This window comes from Condylura cristata, unplaced genomic scaffold (assembly GCF_000260355.1).
Source record: "Condylura cristata isolate star-nosed mole 26May11 unplaced genomic scaffold, ConCri1.0 scaffold00002, whole genome shotgun sequence".
NCBI lineage: Eukaryota > Metazoa > Chordata > Mammalia > Eulipotyphla > Talpidae > Condylura > Condylura cristata.
This window is the reverse complement of record NW_004567103.1, coordinates 80,221,673-80,239,872: the sequence shown is the minus strand read 5'-3', so window position 1 is coordinate 80,239,872 and position 18,200 is coordinate 80,221,673. Positions and strand designations below refer to the sequence as shown.

The 18,200-nt window shown below is 49.4% G+C and overlaps 1 protein-coding gene across 1 annotated transcript; it reads left to right on the top strand.

Annotated features, from left to right (window-relative positions):
* The first annotated feature begins 1,362 nt into the window (after positions 1–1,362).
* Positions 1,363–5,391, top strand: C1QL2 (complement component 1, q subcomponent-like 2). The gene is made up of 2 exons (XM_004674714.2): positions 1,363–2,610; positions 3,156–5,391. The coding sequence occupies exons 1-2, from the start codon at positions 1,927–1,929 to the stop codon at positions 3,333–3,335; spliced, it is 864 nt and encodes a 287-aa protein (XP_004674771.1). The 5' UTR covers positions 1,363–1,926; the 3' UTR covers positions 3,336–5,391.
* The last annotated feature ends 12,809 nt before the right edge of the window (positions 5,392–18,200 follow it).

Sequence of the window (18,200 nt, the reverse complement as noted above, 5' to 3'; positions counted from 1 at the left end):
TCAAATAAGTGAGTTTCTTTTCCCTCTCCTCTTGTGGGTAAAGTTTGCTTCAGGTTACTTTGAGCCCCCCTTTCCATAAATATGTAGAGTGTCTCCAGGTACCAGATCTTCTGCTATGCTCTGGGAGATACACCAGTGAATGAAGAGATTGGAGCAGTATAGGCTGGGGTGAGGGGAGGAAATGACCCAGTGTGATCATTGAGAAACAAACTAGTCCTTCAGAACACAATGCATGATAAAGGAATGTTCTCTTCAAAGCAATAATCTGGAGGGTGCAAGGTAGCCTTAGAGATGCTGATGCCCCACCAGTGACATCAGCTTGGACTCAGCCCGGTGCATGTCCTATATCTGCAAGGGCTGACACTCTGAGAGCAGAGTGTGGGAAAAGGAAAGGACCTGCCTGATGTCATAGAGCTGCTCAGGACAAGGGCAGAGTCAGAAGATGGGACTTTAGATTCCTGTGTTGGAAACTTCCCAACACAAGTGCATGTCCTGTCCTTTTATGTAGCACAGGAGATGGAAAAATTTCCCTAGAGTTACTGTTTATTCAAAACTTTAGCTTGAATGAGTTTGGATTATTATTTTTTAATAACTAAACCCACTTTAGTAGCAGAGAACTAGGGATGTCTATCTGTTGGGTGATCTGCCTGGTGTTGGTTGGCTGGAAGCCAGAGCTGGGTGCACTAAGATCACCACCAAGTGTTAAGGATCTACATTTTTAAATGAACTTTAAACAGAGGCCAAGACTAAGCTATGTTCTGGGAAGAAGAAAGATGCTGAGGCTAATGGACTCCTGTAGTTAAGGCTTTGGACTTTTCAGAGTCAAAGTGTTGGCAAATTGGTCCTCTGGAACTTATTTAACTTTTTGGAGATATGTGAGATTATCTGGAATTCCAATATTCCAATTTCAGAAGTGAGGTTTATTTCTTTCTAAATGAAATTCTAAAGTAGTAACCTAGGGTTTTCACTAGGGCTTTGGGCCGCAGAGCATCAAGGGACTGAACTTCTTGATTGTTGGCTTGAGATCTCCTGCTTGCAAGTAGGGGGCTGGATTGGGTGACCCCTGAAGGACCTTGTTGGCACCAGGATTCCCGGCCCCTCGGTGGCCACGCGGAGGTCTGCGTGTGGCCAGTGATTGCGCGTGTGGACGTTTGCATGTAGTTGGTGGAAGGAGCGTGAATGTGGCTGCCAGTGGGTGTGTCAGAGACGCTAGCGCCTGGGGCCGAGCCCGCTGCGCCCACTTGTGGCTCCCAGGAACCGCCAAGAGAAACCGCGTTGAGACCGCCTCTGCCTAGGACACCGCCCGATAGGAGGAGGACCTAAGGCTGAGGACACGAGGGCGCAGTCTCCCAAGTGCTGGCAGCGCGTGCTGCCTCACCGCCTCCGCCGCTCAGCCCCGGACTCCTTACGTCAGGGTAGCTGGGTCCCCCCTCCGCGCGGGAGCCTGCGAGCATCGGGAGAGCAGAGCACAGCGCGCCACTGAGCCCCGGCGCCCACATTGCGCGCTCAGCCCGGCGGAGCCAGCCAGGAGGCAGAGCTGCTGAGACCGCACCGGACGCCGCACCGCACCCAGCGCTCGCCCGCGACCGCTCCCCCGACCCGAGGGGCACTGGGCTGGGTCTGTGAGCTCTCCCGCCACGCGCGCCGGGCTGCGCGGTACTCCAGAGCAGCTCCCGCGTGTTGGGCATCGGCGCCTGGGCCCGGGCACCTCTCGGCGAAGTAGTTGAGTGCCCAGAGCAGGGGGTCGCCACGTCGGGGGCCCGGCCTGGACCGGTGGAGCCGGCCCCCGAGTGCGGGGAGCGGGGCCGCCCGCGACGCCCCACCATTACCTCCCCGGGAGGCAAGGAGGAGCTGGTGGCGGTCGCTTCCCGGCTGTGGCAGCGGCGGCGGCGCGCTTGCCTGGCGGCCGTCGGCGTACTCCTAGCCATGGCAATAGGACTGCTCATCGCCTTACCGTTGCTGCTGCAGGCTGCGCCCCCCGGCGCTGCGCACTATGAGATGATGGGCACCTGCCGTATGATCTGCGACCCGTACAGCGCCACACCCGGCGGGGGTCCCGCCGGGGCCAAGGCGCCGCCGCCGGGACCCAGCACCGCAGCTCTGGAAGTCATGCAGGACCTTAGCGCCAACCCCCCGCCCCCTTTCATCCAGGGACCCAAGGGCGACCCGGGGCGGCCAGGCAAGCCCGGGCCGCGGGGGCCACCTGGAGAACCCGGCCCGCCTGGACCCAGGGGTCCCCCGGGGGAGAAAGGCGACTCAGGGCGACCTGGGCTGCCAGGGTTGCAGCTGACAGCGGGAACGGCAGGTGGTGTCGGGGTGGTGGGAGGCGGAACCGGGGGTGGCGGCGACTCGGAGGGCGAAGTGACCGGCGCTCTGAGCGCCGCCTTCAGCGGTCCCAAGATTGCCTTCTACGTGGGTCTTAAGAGTCCTCACGAAGGCTACGAGGTGCTCAAGTTCGACGACGTGGTCACCAATCTCGGCAATCACTACGACCCCACCACCGGCAAGTTCAGTTGCCAGGTGCGAGGCATCTACTTCTTCACCTACCACATCCTCATGCGCGGTGGCGACGGCACCAGCATGTGGGCGGATCTCTGCAAGAACGGGCAGGTCAGTGACTCCCTTACCCCCATCCTCGCTGGCCTTAGCCATTTCCGTAGACTCTGTCCCCACACGAGCCTCAGCCGCCTGGGAAAACTCTCCTGGGGACCATAGGGAGCCCTGGGAGGGGGCGCACCTCGGCATATAACTTCCAGTGCTCCCTGGCTGCCTTTATTTGAAAGTTGCACTGAAGATTGGGGCCCCAGGTGCCCAGAAACCAGGTACCCAAAAAGCATTCTCGGGATACTTGCATACCGGCCAGTAGCCTGAGGAGTTCTGAAACCTTAGTCTTTAGCTCTCCTTGTGTGCCTGGGTTAACCCCCTTGCCTCCAGTTTCCTCTCCTCTTTGCCGTGGCCCCTGATTTCTTCTTCCTGGATTTGTCCCCGGGAATGCAAGGGGTCGGAGAGGAGTTGGAGAGAGTTCAGGGAGCCTGTAGGTGGGAGCATGAGCCCCCAGCAGACTTCCAAAGGCCGGCCCGGGGCACACTAGGTGAGGCTGGGGGAGGGCCCAGGTAGAGGTGCTCCAGCCTACTGGCTCTCCGGCTCGTCCCCAGGTCCGGGCCAGCGCCATCGCGCAGGACGCAGACCAGAACTACGACTATGCCAGTAACAGCGTGGTGCTGCACCTCGATTCTGGGGACGAGGTTTATGTGAAACTGGACGGCGGGAAGGCGCACGGAGGCAATAACAACAAGTACAGCACGTTCTCCGGCTTTCTTCTGTACCCCGATTAGGGACTTGGGGAACACGAGGGGTGGCTTCAGACTGCCCTATGCCCCCTGGGGAGCGCTGTTCTTTCGTGAGGACCACTCACTTCTTGACACTTCCTGACATCTCCGTTGGAAAAGACAAGTCCCTGCTGTTCTCCTTGCCCCAGACCCAACCTCAATGTGTCTGCGATGCATCACTTTCAGGCTGTACACCTGGTCCCTGTCCCCAACCCGGGGAGGGAAAGGGGTATGACTGAGTGGGAAATGAGTGTGAATCTGAATCCTGGACCTTGCAGCAGTGCTCAGCACAGACTTTGTAAACCTGTGCTGAACGGAACCTGATTGAACTGAACAGGTCTGCCGCCTGCCCTCTTCCCATCCCCCTCCTCATCCAAGTGCTCTGAGCCTAGGGCTGTAGCCCTGGTTAGCCAGGTAGGCCAAAGTGAGTGGGAGCTCCCGAGGGTGTCCTTTTTTGTGGCCCAAACTTGTGCAGATTTCCTCATCACCAACCAAAACACCATCTGCAGCAGAACCCCAACAAATGGAGAATTCACATCCCCATTGCACTCCCAACTCAGCCACACCACATTGCATTAAATGATGTTCTTAGATGAATGACTCTGATGTCTCTGTCAGCTTGGCCACTGGACCTGGGCTCCAGACGTCCACCTTGGTGTAAAGACCTCAGCTGGGTCCTCAAAAGTCCCATCTATGTCCTGCTTGCCAGCCATTGCCTTGTATCTGCCCCCTAACAAGGGTGAAAAGAGGTAGAATAACAGCATCCCACTATTTGGGGGGCTCTTCCTGGGCCCACAATTGGAAGGACCAAGCAGGATGTCAGGGGCAGAGTGAGAGGCTGAAGGGAGGGGACCGGGAAATCTGATCTCCCAGCCTGTGGCAGGAGGTTAAAGGGTAGGAGTTGCCTTTTGAGGGAAGGCAGGAAAGAGGAGCCATTTTTGCAGGATGGGAGCTATGAATCAGGATTTTGCTGGCAAGTGACATTTGCCCCTAAAGGCAGTGCAGAAGCCCTGGCAGAAATTGACCCACTCGATCATGTAGCGTACTCAGCCCTTGTCTGTCTATTCACTCTATCTCTCTCGAAAAGCTGGTAAACTGAGGTAATTCTGTGGCTGGTCCAGCTTTCTGAATTCACCTAGTACAGTGTGTCATGTAAGATAGACAATTGCTCCCAGGGGAAGGGACAGCCACTTTTCTGGGGTCTTTTCTTCCTTGCACAGTGGTGTGAGGTGCCTGCTCTGAAACCCAATGTGTTCGTTTGGTCTTCTTTCTTTACTTTCCATGGATGATCCACAAACAGCTTAAGAAAACATCGGGCTTCAATTTTTTTCTTACTCTCGTTTTTAGGTCATTGAGTTCTAATAAATATTATTTACAAGAAACCAGTTGGCAACCTATAGTTCTTACTGAGCTCTTTTTAATCAGTTTGAAGAGAAATGTGGGTCCACATCAAAGGTTCATTTGTGTAAAACTGGAGACCTGCACACATGCACACCATGTGGACATAATGTTGTGGTCATCATCACTAATCCGTGTTAAATACCTGCGCACACTTATTTACCGGTCAATGTCAGTGTACCCTAAGACCATTTTCACGGTTCTATGCCTGTTCCCAAATTGCATTGTGCTCAACTTTCGTTCCTGGAGGATTCTGAAAGCTGTGATTCCCATTTAAAAGACAATTACACCCCCTGCCTGGAGTCCTGTTGATGTCGTGGATTCTTCTTTATGCTCTTATTTATTTGGAAAAGGTTTTATTGTCATTCGCTTACATATTAACAATGATTGTATCTGCTTTGAATCCAGGAACAAAGTACACAAAGACAGCTAGGGGAAAAACAAATATGTATACAAATCACCAGCCCCCAGTTCTGGACCCAAATGGAACCTCAATTCCTCAACCCTGTCCTCCCACTCCTGACGATTGCGGACCCCAAACCCAGTTGAGCCCAGGAACTGCAGTGTGCAAAGTTGTTCCCCATCTACAGTTATATACATATCAATTTCTGAAGCCTTGTTGATTGTATCATCCAGAAATGCGATTAAAACCAAATGTCTGAGACCCAAATGAAGTCTAATTGCTATGGATCTGCAATCCCCAGTGGGCCCCTAATCCTTTTTGACTTATTCCTCCCCTTCCTCCGATGAGATGGAGCTTAGACACAAAGCCCTCGGTTTAAATTTCAAAAATTAAAATTGACATGCAGCGGTGGCTTTCCTGGGAGCGGGAGGAATTTCTAAGGAGATGCCCAAACCCAGCTTTATCCTCTGCATTAAGAAGCAATTTGTACTTCTAACAAACCCCCCACCACTCCCCTTTGGCAGAAGGGCAGTCAAAAGGCCTCACTCGCCTGAGTCTGGTTGTTCACAATACTTAGAAAAATTTGAATCGGAGATTCTCCATCTGTATTCCCCCTGCAACTGGGCTCCTTGCAATTCTAATGCCCAGGCTTCTGGGACGTGCTGCCAGAGGTGTCAGCTGCTAAGAGGATGACAGATTGATGAGGTGGCAGGGAAGGGGGGCCTAGGGCATGACCAGCTCTGGAGCAGCCTCCCTGCATCTGCACACTCGCCCTGTCTGGACAGCCCGTGTAGCCCCCTGGGGTCCGTGATGACATGACGTCTCCGGAGGACTCTATGTCAAGGGAGCAGGCTGAGGTAGGGTGCGTGTGTGCATGGGGGGGGGGCGTGTGGGGGGAGACCAGGTTTCCCACCGCTGCCATGGTGGGGTACATGTGGGCTGCAAGAAACTTTTGGCTCCAGACACTTATCTCTTCATTCTCTCATTCAGCAGGGAATTATCAATCATATTTGTAAAGAATCGTTGTGATTTCCTAATTGCTTTTGGGTCTATTTTCTAATGTGTGCTTACATTGGGATCATCATAACGGGCTTCTTCTAGATTGTTCTGTTCATCTGAGGTGGGAAAATCAGATCTCAGACAAGTTCAGCATCTTGTCTAAGTGCAAAGCTCGTAAGAAACTGAGTTGGGACTAGAACACAGACTTGTGGGACCTATCCCTTCCTGACCACCCAGGTGGGCACATTAACTCTTAGACTTCCCAGACCTTTGAGAGGAGACCTAATGGGTACAACAGGCTTCCCATCCTTTCCTCCCATCTAGGGAGCCTCAGCACCCTCGAAGTGTCAGATAAGACACAAAAAGCCAGCCCTGCTTTTTGGCCCACACCACCAGAAAGTACCCAGACAGAGGTTCCCATTCCTCAGGAACTGGCTGAACACTCTGGTCTTGGGGTCACTGATGATGACTCTTAGGCCACAAACTTCAAATGTTCCATTTGGACCTGTTTCTTACCAGCAACTACCACCCTGCCACCACTTTCTCCCTAGTACCACTGACCGCCTTCTCCTATAACAGCTACAACTTGTCCCATGTAGTGGTGGAGAGGTGACATCTCGCAGATACAGAGGGTTCAGCTGAAGTGACCATGGCGACCTCTGATTGGTCAGAAGGCCCTTCATTCATTCTCAGAGCCCCATCTATAAATAATTATTTTTAATTATTTAAAATGTGCCTGAATGTGTGAGATACCTACCTACTCCTAGAAATTTGGATCAAAGTTATGCCTTCTGCTACATTTTCCTCCTATCTGTGTAAGCAGATGGCTTTTGCAGGCACTCAAGGCAAATGTCCAGGTTTCCCTCCATACTGAGCTATGATGACACCATGGAGGGGGCACATTGTGGACATGGGGACTCCCTCTTCTTCGATTGTGCAATCCAACTGGACAAACATTTTTGAACACACATACCTGGTCTAGGTATGTGACTTATCAGCAATTGTATACTAATGTCATTCCAGACTTTCATTTCTATTATCTTGTATTTATAGTCATCAGACAAACCAGACATTCACATTAGCCACTGGCTAACCAAGTCTGGAAACAGATCACCTCTCACTGGAACAAAAGGAAATAAGTCTTAATCCTGTGTTTCTCTTTAACTGGCCATTTCCCAGAATCTTAGACTAGGAAATATGTTCTTTTGACAGACATAGGTAAGTCTGTGCACTTTCATTCTTTGAATGCACAGTTTCAAACCATAATTGTAGTAGTAGTGATGCTTCCCACCCTCCTTTTTTAGATTAAAAAATAAAAATTAAAACTTCAATATTTCTTTTTTTATATCTCATTTTGAAGCTCTGATGCTGGCATTGGAACCAACTCATAAAATCAGGAAGATTTGAGATCTCCCAGGTCCTTCTGGAAGTTGGGGAGGTCATATGAATCTGGAGGTGGAAATGAGAAACTTTGGGTGGATTTGCTTTCCTGTAATTGTCATATGTCAATTCCCATCCTGTCCCCAAATAAGCTTGGATCATATATAATACGAGCAGCTACTTTAAAAATAATTTTTCATAAAAATTTCAAAAATACCTACAAATAGATAGACTATTATACTGAGCCTCCGAAGTGGCCAGTCAGGATAGTCTGTGGGTTTTCATTGACTGAGACATTCTAATGTACCCAGAATTGGTGCTGAGGCACGGTTGTTTCCTCACCCCCCTGTGGGTGAAATAAGCATTGTTTTGTCCCATTTTACAGATGAGGAAGGTGAGGCTCAGCAAGGTGAAACAACTCATGTAAGATGGTCCCAGAGGTCAGCTCTTTGAAGGAAATGGGTGGGACAGGGAAGTTAAACCACAGGAGGGGGAGGGGCTCATTGGTGAAACCAGCTTCTCCATCAAACTCTCTGAAGGCAAAGCCACTGCTCAATTGTAATCAGTTTGTTTCCAGAACTTCTCATTCTTCTCATTCTCTGTTCCATGTTAACAGTCATGCTGTTCCCTCTGCTTGAATCCTTTCTTCTGGGCTAGATCTCATCTCTCCAGGAACCAGCTGGCATTTGCTACCAAAGCCCCCCACCCCAACCCCCTACCCATGGTTACCCATGGGTTTCTACATCTCTCTGGCCCTGAAGGTCCCTAGAACGCTGACCTCCTGTGGGGCTGCCATCTGGCTGCAGTCATGATGGCATGATTTGTCTGTCTTCCCAGTGGTAGGTAGGCTTCCCTTGGGGCAGACCCAACATCAGTGTGAGTGACCTCTGAACCATCTCTGCCCCATCCCCAGCCTTGCATTTGTAAGGATTGTGTAAATGGGGAAGATGGTGTGTGAAGGAGCATTTATTACAATCTTCAGGGCTGTGGTTCCAACTCTAGGACTTTGCGGAAACTTCCAATTGATGTGAACCTTCCAGTTAAAGCCACCCAATGGCTTCATTCTCCATCCCCAGCCTCTCCAGACCATCTCCCAGGCTTCTGGGGCTGCTTGGGCATTAGCTTCACTTCAGCAAGTTCCCTCAATTGGTGCTGCTGTTATCACAATTTTTTCATTTTAGCCAAATGATAAACATCTTTTGCAAAACTGTTACTGCAATATGAACCTGCAAAAAAAATCTAAACAAAGACATATTAAAACATATTAAACAGGGCCCTCCCTGGTGGCGCAGCGGGTTAAAGCACTGCACTAAGAAGCTTAAGGCCACTTCAGCATGAGTTCGATCCCCACCTGCCCCGGAGGAGATCAACATGGCGTGGCAGACCTCTCCTGACCCGCCCGCTGCTCCCCTCAGCAGTGTACTTTGTCGATCTGCCTGTTCTGCTCCCCACTCTGTCTCTGGTGAATCCTCTCACCCTCCGCATCTCTGGCCTGTATCCCGTTCTGTATAAATAAATAAATCTTAAAAAAAAAACATATTAAACAGAAAGTAAAAATACCCTCTCTCCTTATGCAATGTCTGTTGAGATAACATCATTTAACAACTTGGTTTGTATTCTTCCAGACTTTTCAAATGCACCTGTGTCCGTGAGGAACATGTAACTCTACCTGCTCCTGATCTTGCCTCTCACTCAGGAACAATTTTAGGGGGTCATTTGTGCAAAGGTCCTGTACACCTTTGATGGTGGTATATGTGATTGTGCTGTTGGCAACATGCTTAAAATGGCTGAACAAATCCTCCACTAGACCTGGAAGCTGTTTGGGACATTCTGTGGCAACAGAGGAACAGCCTTTGCTAACAGATTGATCTTCCACTTAGATGCAGGTTCTGCTCTCATGTTGCAAAACCCTGCTTTATTTTCCAATCAATATAAGCAATGTCTTATTCAATTTGCAGATTATCCAAGTGCTTCTCCTCCTTCTGTTCTCACTAGCTCCCCCTTGGTATGTTTTCTATCCTAACAACCCCTCCACTGGGACTGAATGGATTGAAGAAAAAGATGTACTTCAGACAGCCCAGCTTTGCTCCTGCTGGCATCGGAGAAGGGGGATTCTGGGCTGTGTGAGTGTGTGTGTCCTCTGTGGGGTGGGGCACTGACAGCCTGTGCTCTGTTTTCCAACAGGATGAACCTTGGCTGCTACCAGTGTTGCTCTCAGCTTTTTTTTTGTGAAAGCTCTCACCCATTTCAGGGAGGGTGAAGGCTCACAGAGGGAGGGCTTCTAGATCTCAGGATCCTGACGGCATCGGAGGGCTTCATGGAGAGAGGCCACTCTTGGTTTTGACTCTTGGGTAACTGATGGGTGGAGCCATGCCTGTTCTTGGTGCATCTCTGCTTGCTCATACGGGCTTTTGTGGAAGTTAGCAAATGTAGCCTCTTCCTATGGGTTTTGAAGGGCCATAGTTTTGGGAGTACAAAACTAGCAGGAACTCGGCTAGTTAGCTTTGTCACCAGGTCCCTAGGACTAAGAGCTGGAGAATGCCCCCTTCTTGTTGTCTCCATTACTTCCTTATCATTCCCATGTCCAGAGCGGGTGCTGTTGCCTTTCCCCTTCACATGGCATCTGGGGGTCGGGGAATGACTTTGGGTGGGGCCCCGTGCCCTGACGCCTGATGTCTCCAGGCCAGCTAAAAGACTGACGCAGGCCCGGGATGCCAGGTCACATTGGGCACCTGACGTGTGCCCTGGAACCAGAGGGAGCAGTGGGCAGCAGCTGAGTGCACCAAAATAGCCCAGCCCTTTAAAAGCAACCAGGTCACGACGCAGAGTGGAAAGAGAAACAAAGTGGTTTTAACCATTTTTTTTTTTTTTTGGTTGTAGCACTCTACCTTTTACCTGCGTTATCTTGCTTAATCTCAATAATGAAGGAAAGTGAGGCTCAGCAAATTAATAATTCAAAAGTTATAAGAATAACTCTGTAAAAGGGTCAGGACTAAGGCACAGAGAAGGTTAGTAATTTGCCCAAGATCACACAGGAAGAATGAGCTCTGAGTTGGAACCTCAGGGCTGCCTGGGTCAGAGGCCTGGACGCTTGTCAGCCAATGCCCTGTCCCTCATAGTGGCTGGCTGGTTATTGGAGGCTGACTTTTTGGTTGTTATAGAGCCTCTCTAAGCTATGGTGTCTTCTTCCACAAAAGCCATCTAATCCTTGAGACTAGTAGGAGGGGTGATTGAGTTACTGGGTGGAAGCTCTGTTAAGAAGCACTCAGTAAAAGTAAACGTTGTTCAGACAGTGACTGTGAAGTTACTTTTCTACTGATAGCTCCTGGCTAAAATTCTAAGTTACTGACATTTGGCAGAGCTCAACTCTGCCCTTTGAATTTGGATTCAAACCACCTTGACCATAGATAGTTCTATGATACTTTGGCAGTTATTAAACTTTCTGATTCTCACATTTCCCATCTGTAGAATGGGTCAGTGTTCTTACCACCATGGCGTTTGGATGGATTTAATGGGGTGTCATAACATGGTCTGAGACATCACCTAGGTGCTGGAGACCTGAGGATGTTAGGGGCCATTGAAATAATTAGCAGGGACAATTTTGTTCTATCTTGAGATGACACATTTCAGGAATCTGAACTGAGCCTGTTTGGAATAAGAAGGAGCAGGATTTCAGTGTCAACAGCTGGCATTTATAAACCTGCCAACGGGTTAGAATCAGCAAGGATTCCCAAACATATCTACAATCCTTTCAGTAACCCTGTGAGGTGAAGACAATCATACCCATTTCACAGATGAAGAGGCAGAACAATTTAACAAATTGTTAAATTTCACACATGAAATTTAACAATTTCATGTTAAAACCAGAATGTACTCAGTGCAATAGTATTAGCTCTTTAAGTTTTGGCCTCCCAGAAAGGAAAAGATGAACTACGAGGTAAGCATTGCCCCTCATCCGGCTCGTATGTACACAGCAATCCTGTGAAAATCCTGGTGGGGCTCCCTCTGTCATTCCCAGGCCAATGTGTTCCGAATAATTGGTCCTGGAGCTGTGACTAAGTCTCTGGGCTCTGCTGCCATGAATATGCAAACACCCATTGACAGCCCAGCAGGCACGGCCCAGTGGCTCTGGGACTCTCACCATGCATAGTAAGAACACTTGCTAATCTCCTCTAAAGCTCCCAGGGCTAGGGGAGTAGAGAGCGCAGCTCCGCCCCTTTGAGAGGATACACTGAGGGCACGCAATCCAGTCCTGGGCCTCTTTCAAGGTCTGCTGTGCCTTGAATTATGGATCAATATAGATGCAGATCTTTGAAAGGCTGGCTTTTTTCTTTCCCCAGCTCCAGGATGCACAGCTTGGAAGACCCAGAGCCTGCTCAAGGGTAGAGTTGCCAGTGGAAGTTCACTGGCCTTTGGACTTTGAATCCAGTTTTGCAATGGGTTTCATTAACAATTGACTAAATGGGTGACCACTGTGTGCCCAGCATTGTGGCAAGAGACATGGTCTTCCAGTCCAGCTGGTGCCTGGAATAATAATTATCAGTGATAACAGCAGTAGTATCATATCTCAGTCATGACTACTACTAGGAGGCCTACATGATTTATGTGATCTCATTTAAAACCCCTTGAAAGATGGATGTGATTCTGTCCATCTTGTCAGAATTTAAATGACCTGCAGTTGAGAAGAACTGAAGCTCGAGTTTCAGCCCACAAAGTCTTTCCTTTGCAAGGACTTGCACCAGGGGAGCGTCACCCAGTGTCTGCTCTGGGCACAGAGCACCTCTGTATGGAAGCAAGAGGGCATGGAAGGCTAGAGTGGTCAGGAAGGCTTCCTAGAGGTATTGGTTTCTGAGTTGGGATTTGCCATATTTTAGTTATTCTCTTTTAGTTATTCTCTTGCATTGAAGTTGAGCAGAAATGACTCACATGCAGAAAATTTCCTGGTTATTTATCCGTTCTCTCTGGATGTATTGAATGCCTATTTTTATCAACATTGAGCTCTGTGATGCACCCTTGGGTACAAAATGTCCTGAGATGCATCCCAGTCTAAAGGAATGCTCAGTGGGGGAGAGGTGTCAGACCTTGGCTCAGGCAGAGAATGCGCCCCCTGGAAAAGGGAAGAGACAGAATCAAGGAGGGAGTCAAGGAGCTCAAGTTAGGTGAAACAAAGAGGGATGGAGATTTCCAGATCCTGAAAGTCACTTCTAGGTTGGGGTTCTGGGAAAAAGTTGAGATTCCATTGTAGTGGGGGGGCGGACTATCGTGGCAAAGACTTAAGGCAGGCCATTTGCTCACATGTACAGCAGGCCCCCATAACCTCTCAGAAATACTAAGAGTACTAGAGTGAGCATCTCAGCCACCCATCCATCCACCCATCCATCCACCCATCCATCCATCCATCTATCCATCCATCCATCCATCCATCCATCCACCCATCACTCCACCCATCACTCCACCCACCCACCCACTCATCCACCAGACTACACACCCATGCACCATCCATCTGTGTATCTATTCCTTTCTCTATCCATTATCCATTCATGTGTACAGTGTGTACCTAAATTTCAGACCCTCTACATGGTCCATATGTCAGACAATCTACCCAGAAGAAATTCTGGTCCATTGAAAGATCTACCAGAAGCCTCCATCCACCCCCTTCCTTACTTCATCCAAATAGCTCCTCACTGGAAAAGAAAGGGCAAGATCCTCTGCTAGCCCTCCTATCGGTAAGCTGCCCAGCAGGGGGCGCAACAGCCTCTGACAAGTTCACTCCCAAGTGACTGGCATCAGAAAAAAAGAAGTCCTCTATCAGCGGGCTGAAACTGTGAAGCCAACTCAAGTCTCATCTATAAATATGTGAGGTAACCAGGATCTAGCTCCCCAAAGGCTCAACCTTCCTACCCTTCTGCAAGATGTGGGGTCTGGGCATGGATGGCACATATCTTGTGTGCAAATTGGCCAGTCTATGTGCCATGAATGCTTGGCCCCTGGTGGCAGCAAGTACGTCCTCACAGATGACCATCATTGTTGAGGGGCTAGTGCATCCCCATTTCTGGAGGGGTTCCTTTCAGCTACTACACTGTGGCCAGCTCTCACGTTGGAAAGTCTAATTGCAGAGGAAGAAATTTAGGCCTATATTTTACTGTCATTCTGCTGCTGATGGGAGGGTGGCATTGTGAAAAGAAAGTGTTACAGGACAGGGAGAGAGAGGGGCACCCCTGAAGCCCCCAAAACCTGCCTGCTCTAAGTGGGTTCTGCCATCCGCCGCTACAAGACAAAACATATAAAACTTTAATGAAAAGGGACTTTAATTCAGTGAATATACAATACGGAACACAAAGAATATAACTTCTAAATCAAACACCTGAAGCTACCCATCCCCTCGTGGGCAAAAGTCAACCCAAAAGGGATTGGCCCAAAGCAAGGCCTGAAAGCCTGCCACAAGACTAAAGCACCTCTGGCCAAGACCCATGAAAAAGGGTCCGAAATGGCCAGACAAAATCTGGGAGGAAAAGAGCAAAATCAAAATCAATATAAACACTGCCATAGTCAACCTCCTCCCTATGGGTCTCTCACCCACATCTGCCTTCGCCAGTCCAGGGTCAGGAAACAAGCCCGGTTTCTTCATCACATGCTCGCTGCTCCATGTGGCTTCCTCAGGTCTCCTTCTTATTCTCCATCCAGCTTCCTTCTCTTCTTCTTTTCTGATTCCTTCTCTTCTCTCCTTTTTCTCTGCTCCACTCCACCCTCCTTCTGGGTGGGGCAGGGAACCTGGAACTTCCCCTTTTCCTAGGGACCACCCTGTTACAAAAGAACAGCAAGCCCACCTTGGAGTCTGACCCACACATGGAGGGAAGACAGGAGGAGGCATTTTCGCCAGCTCTGCCAGCACTTCTCATCTTGGAGAGAAGTGTTCACAGCCCCCAGGTCCTGGAGTTCAGCAGCAAAAGTTCTCCCCTCATATTGCTGGACTCATAGGATTGCAAGTTCGGATCCTGTGACTGCCCCCCTTCCCAGACTCCATGTGCTTTGACAACAAGCACATGAACAGACATGGGGAGTGTTTTGTCAGCTGCTAAGGGTCAGGAACTCAGGCAAAGTTTTCCTGATTAACAATCCATTATTCTCCTTCTGGGAGAAGGGGTGAAGGAATCACAGAGCCATCAGACGGCGGCCACCACTTTTGTCATTTTCTCCCTGCTCCTGTGTATTGGTCCCTTGAGAGCCTACCTTGCCACCTTCCAGCCCACCCCTTCCTCCATTTCATTCCACACGCAAAGGGAGCCTTTTGTTCTTCCACACGGAGGCTTCTTTTTACCTCCATGCAGACTCAGAACTAGGGTGAAGTGCAAAATTTAGGGTGCCAAAAAGCCTGAGCAATCAGGATAAATAAATTTCCTGCCATACTTAAAACATCAAATCAGTGCAATCCACAATAAACAAATAGCAACATTTTAAATAAAGGTATCTGCAGTTCAGGAAATTACACACATTTGTTGTTGCCCAGGTGGGTTTTGAATTCTCCTTCTGTTCTCAGATGAGTGCCAGGTTTATACAAGGGGAGGGAAAGAGGGGGGACTCAATCTTTTTTTTTAAAGACTTATTTATTTATGCATACAGAACTGGGGTACAGGCCAGAGGTTCAGGGACAGTGAGAGGATTCACCCGAGACAGTGGGGAGCAGAACAGACTGACTGAGGAGTACACTGCTGAGGGAAGCAGTGGGCAGATCAGGAGAGGTCTGTGGCGCCATGTGGGTTTCCTCTGGGGCGAGGTTCGAACTCGTGCTGAAGTGGCTTTAGCTTCTTAGTGCTGTGCTTTAACCCGCTGTGCCACCAGGGAGGGCCCTGAATCTTAATCCTAATGAGTAATCCTCCTTTTTTTTTTTTTTAAAGATTTATTTATTTGTGCATACAGAATTGGGGTACAGGCCAGAGGCTCAGGGGCGGTGAGAGGCCTCACCAGAGACAGAGTGGGGAACAGAACAGGCAGATCGACGAAGTACACTGCTGAGGGGAGCAGCGGGCGGGTCAGGAGAGGTCTGCCACGCCATGTGGTCTCCTCCGGGGCAGGCGGGAATCGAACTCATGCGGAAGCGGCTTCAGATTCTCAGTGCTGTGCTTTAACCCGCTGCGCCACCAGGGAGGGCCGAGTAATCCTCCTTTTACTATTGTTAATTGAGTACTTGCTCAGTACCAGGTACCATGTCAAATATTTTATATTTATGACCTCATTTTTTCCTGCAGATGTGCTGTGATGATGTTTGTTTCTTGGACTTGGAATCTGAATAACCCAAAGCCCAAGTAGCTTGTTCAGAGTCACAAGCTGGTGGGAGGCAACTGGTTCTGAATCTTGGTCTGACTTGAAGACCTGCCTTCCTCCAGGGAGGCTTTGGCTTTCCCTTCCACCCTGTCCCAGCAATGACAATCATATTAACAAGGGAAATTTAATAGGCTTTGCTATGTGCCAGTCACTCCTCTAAGTGTTTTAAATGTATCTAGTTTCATCCTATCAGCCATTCAATAAAGAGGTAGGCCTTGTCCCCCCTCATGAGGAGACTGAAGCACAAAGGTTAAGTAACTCTTTCACTGTCCCAGACAGAGTTAAGTGTAGAATGACTCGGGTTGGGGCCAGCGGGGAACCTGCATCCTTGGGGGTGAGGCTTCTCCAGGGCTGCGCTGGTCAACGTGGGGAACTTGGGCTAGACATGGTCAGTGCCACCAGCCCTGGCGGGCCCAGAGTCTCAGAGCTCCGGGGGGCCTTTCCCATCCACTCTCCTGTCCCTGCATCCCTGCCCGCATGGTGGCCCCTCCCGTCACTGCCACGCTCAGCAGAAGCTGTCATCCTCTGTGGAAACCTGCCAGGGGGACAATGAAGGCATTCAGGGGCCGTTATTTATTTATTTCTCAATAAAGAAACTTCATGAATAGATGGATATTTATTCACCTAATTCACTTTTGCAAATGCAGTGTCCTTCAAAGGATGATTTGTTTGCTGAGTGGGGCTGAGGCGGGAGGTTAAAAATAGCTCCCGGCAGTACCGTATTTCTCAGTAAATCAGTGTTGATAATTTAATAATGGAATTAGTCTTACATCAGGTACCAGATAACGCTTCTGTGACATGCAAATGGAATTCAGCTTCCTACTCAACATGGGCCATTTGTGAGGCTACAAATTCACCAGCCTCTGTTTTTTGGATACTAAATTTAGAGCCTTTCTTATGTGGGTCAATACCTGAGCCTCTAAAATGCCTATCTCACTAATGTGGTCATTTGTAATATTCACCAAGTTCAGAATGTAGATGACTGGGCTGCTTCTCACTTCAGAGCTGCCACACACAGCAGGATTATAAAGAGCACCCGGCATACATCTGTCCAATTTGGGGAGATCACTCTAATCTCTGAGTTTCAGGGCAGGCAGCCTCTCTCCAACCTTTTCCTTCCTTTCAGTAGGAGTTTGATGGCCACCTTCTATGTGCCATGTGCTCTAGTAGTAGCAAAGAAGGCGAGGTGCTGTCTCTAAGGAGTTCATGTGGTCTGGTGGAGAGCCAGGATAGACACATCAGAGGACCTGACAGACAGACAATGATAAGAATATGTGTCAGATCTGGGGGTTGGGGGTACAGTAGAGGCAGGGCCTGAGGTCATCTGTGGAGGAAAAAGCACATGGTGAAATCAAGCTTGCCTTCAAAAGGAGACATGTTTAGTGGCTTTGTAGGATGAACAAGGATTCTCCACATAGCAGAGTAAGAGTTGGCAGCAAAGGAAAGTGATATACGAAGTTGTGGCTTCAAGAGACTGGATACTATTTGGGGAAATTAAAATTTGTTCATTGAGGTCAAACAGGAGCAGGCGGGAGGCAGGAGAGTCCATGTGGAGAGGCTGGAGCTAGATGTCCATGTTGATAGAACTTGGCAATATGGTTCTCCTCTCCCCTAAGAACTGATTACTCCATTTTCTATAGGGCAAAATTCTGTCAATGATACAAGACACAGGGACTGAGGGAAAAAAAAATAGGAACTAGGCAACACTGAGGGTAAGAGCAGAAGAGAAAAAGAGGAATTAGGGCACAGAGAGGATTTCCCCTCCATAGGGACCCCGGGCTCAGGCACCCCGGGATGAGATATTCAACAAATCCCTCTAAACAAATGATAAGCGCAATTTAGAAGCTATTTCCATATGGACTGTGGAATTTGATCCAGACTACAACCTCAAAGATTGGCAGGGCAGAGTTCATGATACCCATTTTGCAGATGAAGAAACCGAGGCTCAGGGAGATGAAAAAAAGCTGCCCAAGTTCATCCCATTAGAAAGTTGCAGAACTAGGACACCCATTCATAACCTAAGTGGGGTTTTTTTGGTGGGAGCGGGGCGAGGGAGACATAATTCTCATTTCAGTGTTGGGCACCTGGAGCAATCATCTTTTTCTGAACGGGAGTCAGAACCAGGGTTAGAGTGGTTTGCTGTGGGTGACCCATGGCTAGAGGGTAGATTCTGTTCTCTGGAGGCCCCTTTCATTTATTCGTTCATTGTGTTGTCTCTACTATGAGTACTGCCGGTCCGTGGCAGCCTGTCCTCATCCCCTGTTCCTGTGCATCCAGCCCCGACACCTGGCAGCTAGCCAAGCATTGTCCCAGTCATGGCCTCTGCCCTTGCTCCTCCTCTGCCTGAAGTGCCTTGTCTGAGGTGCCAT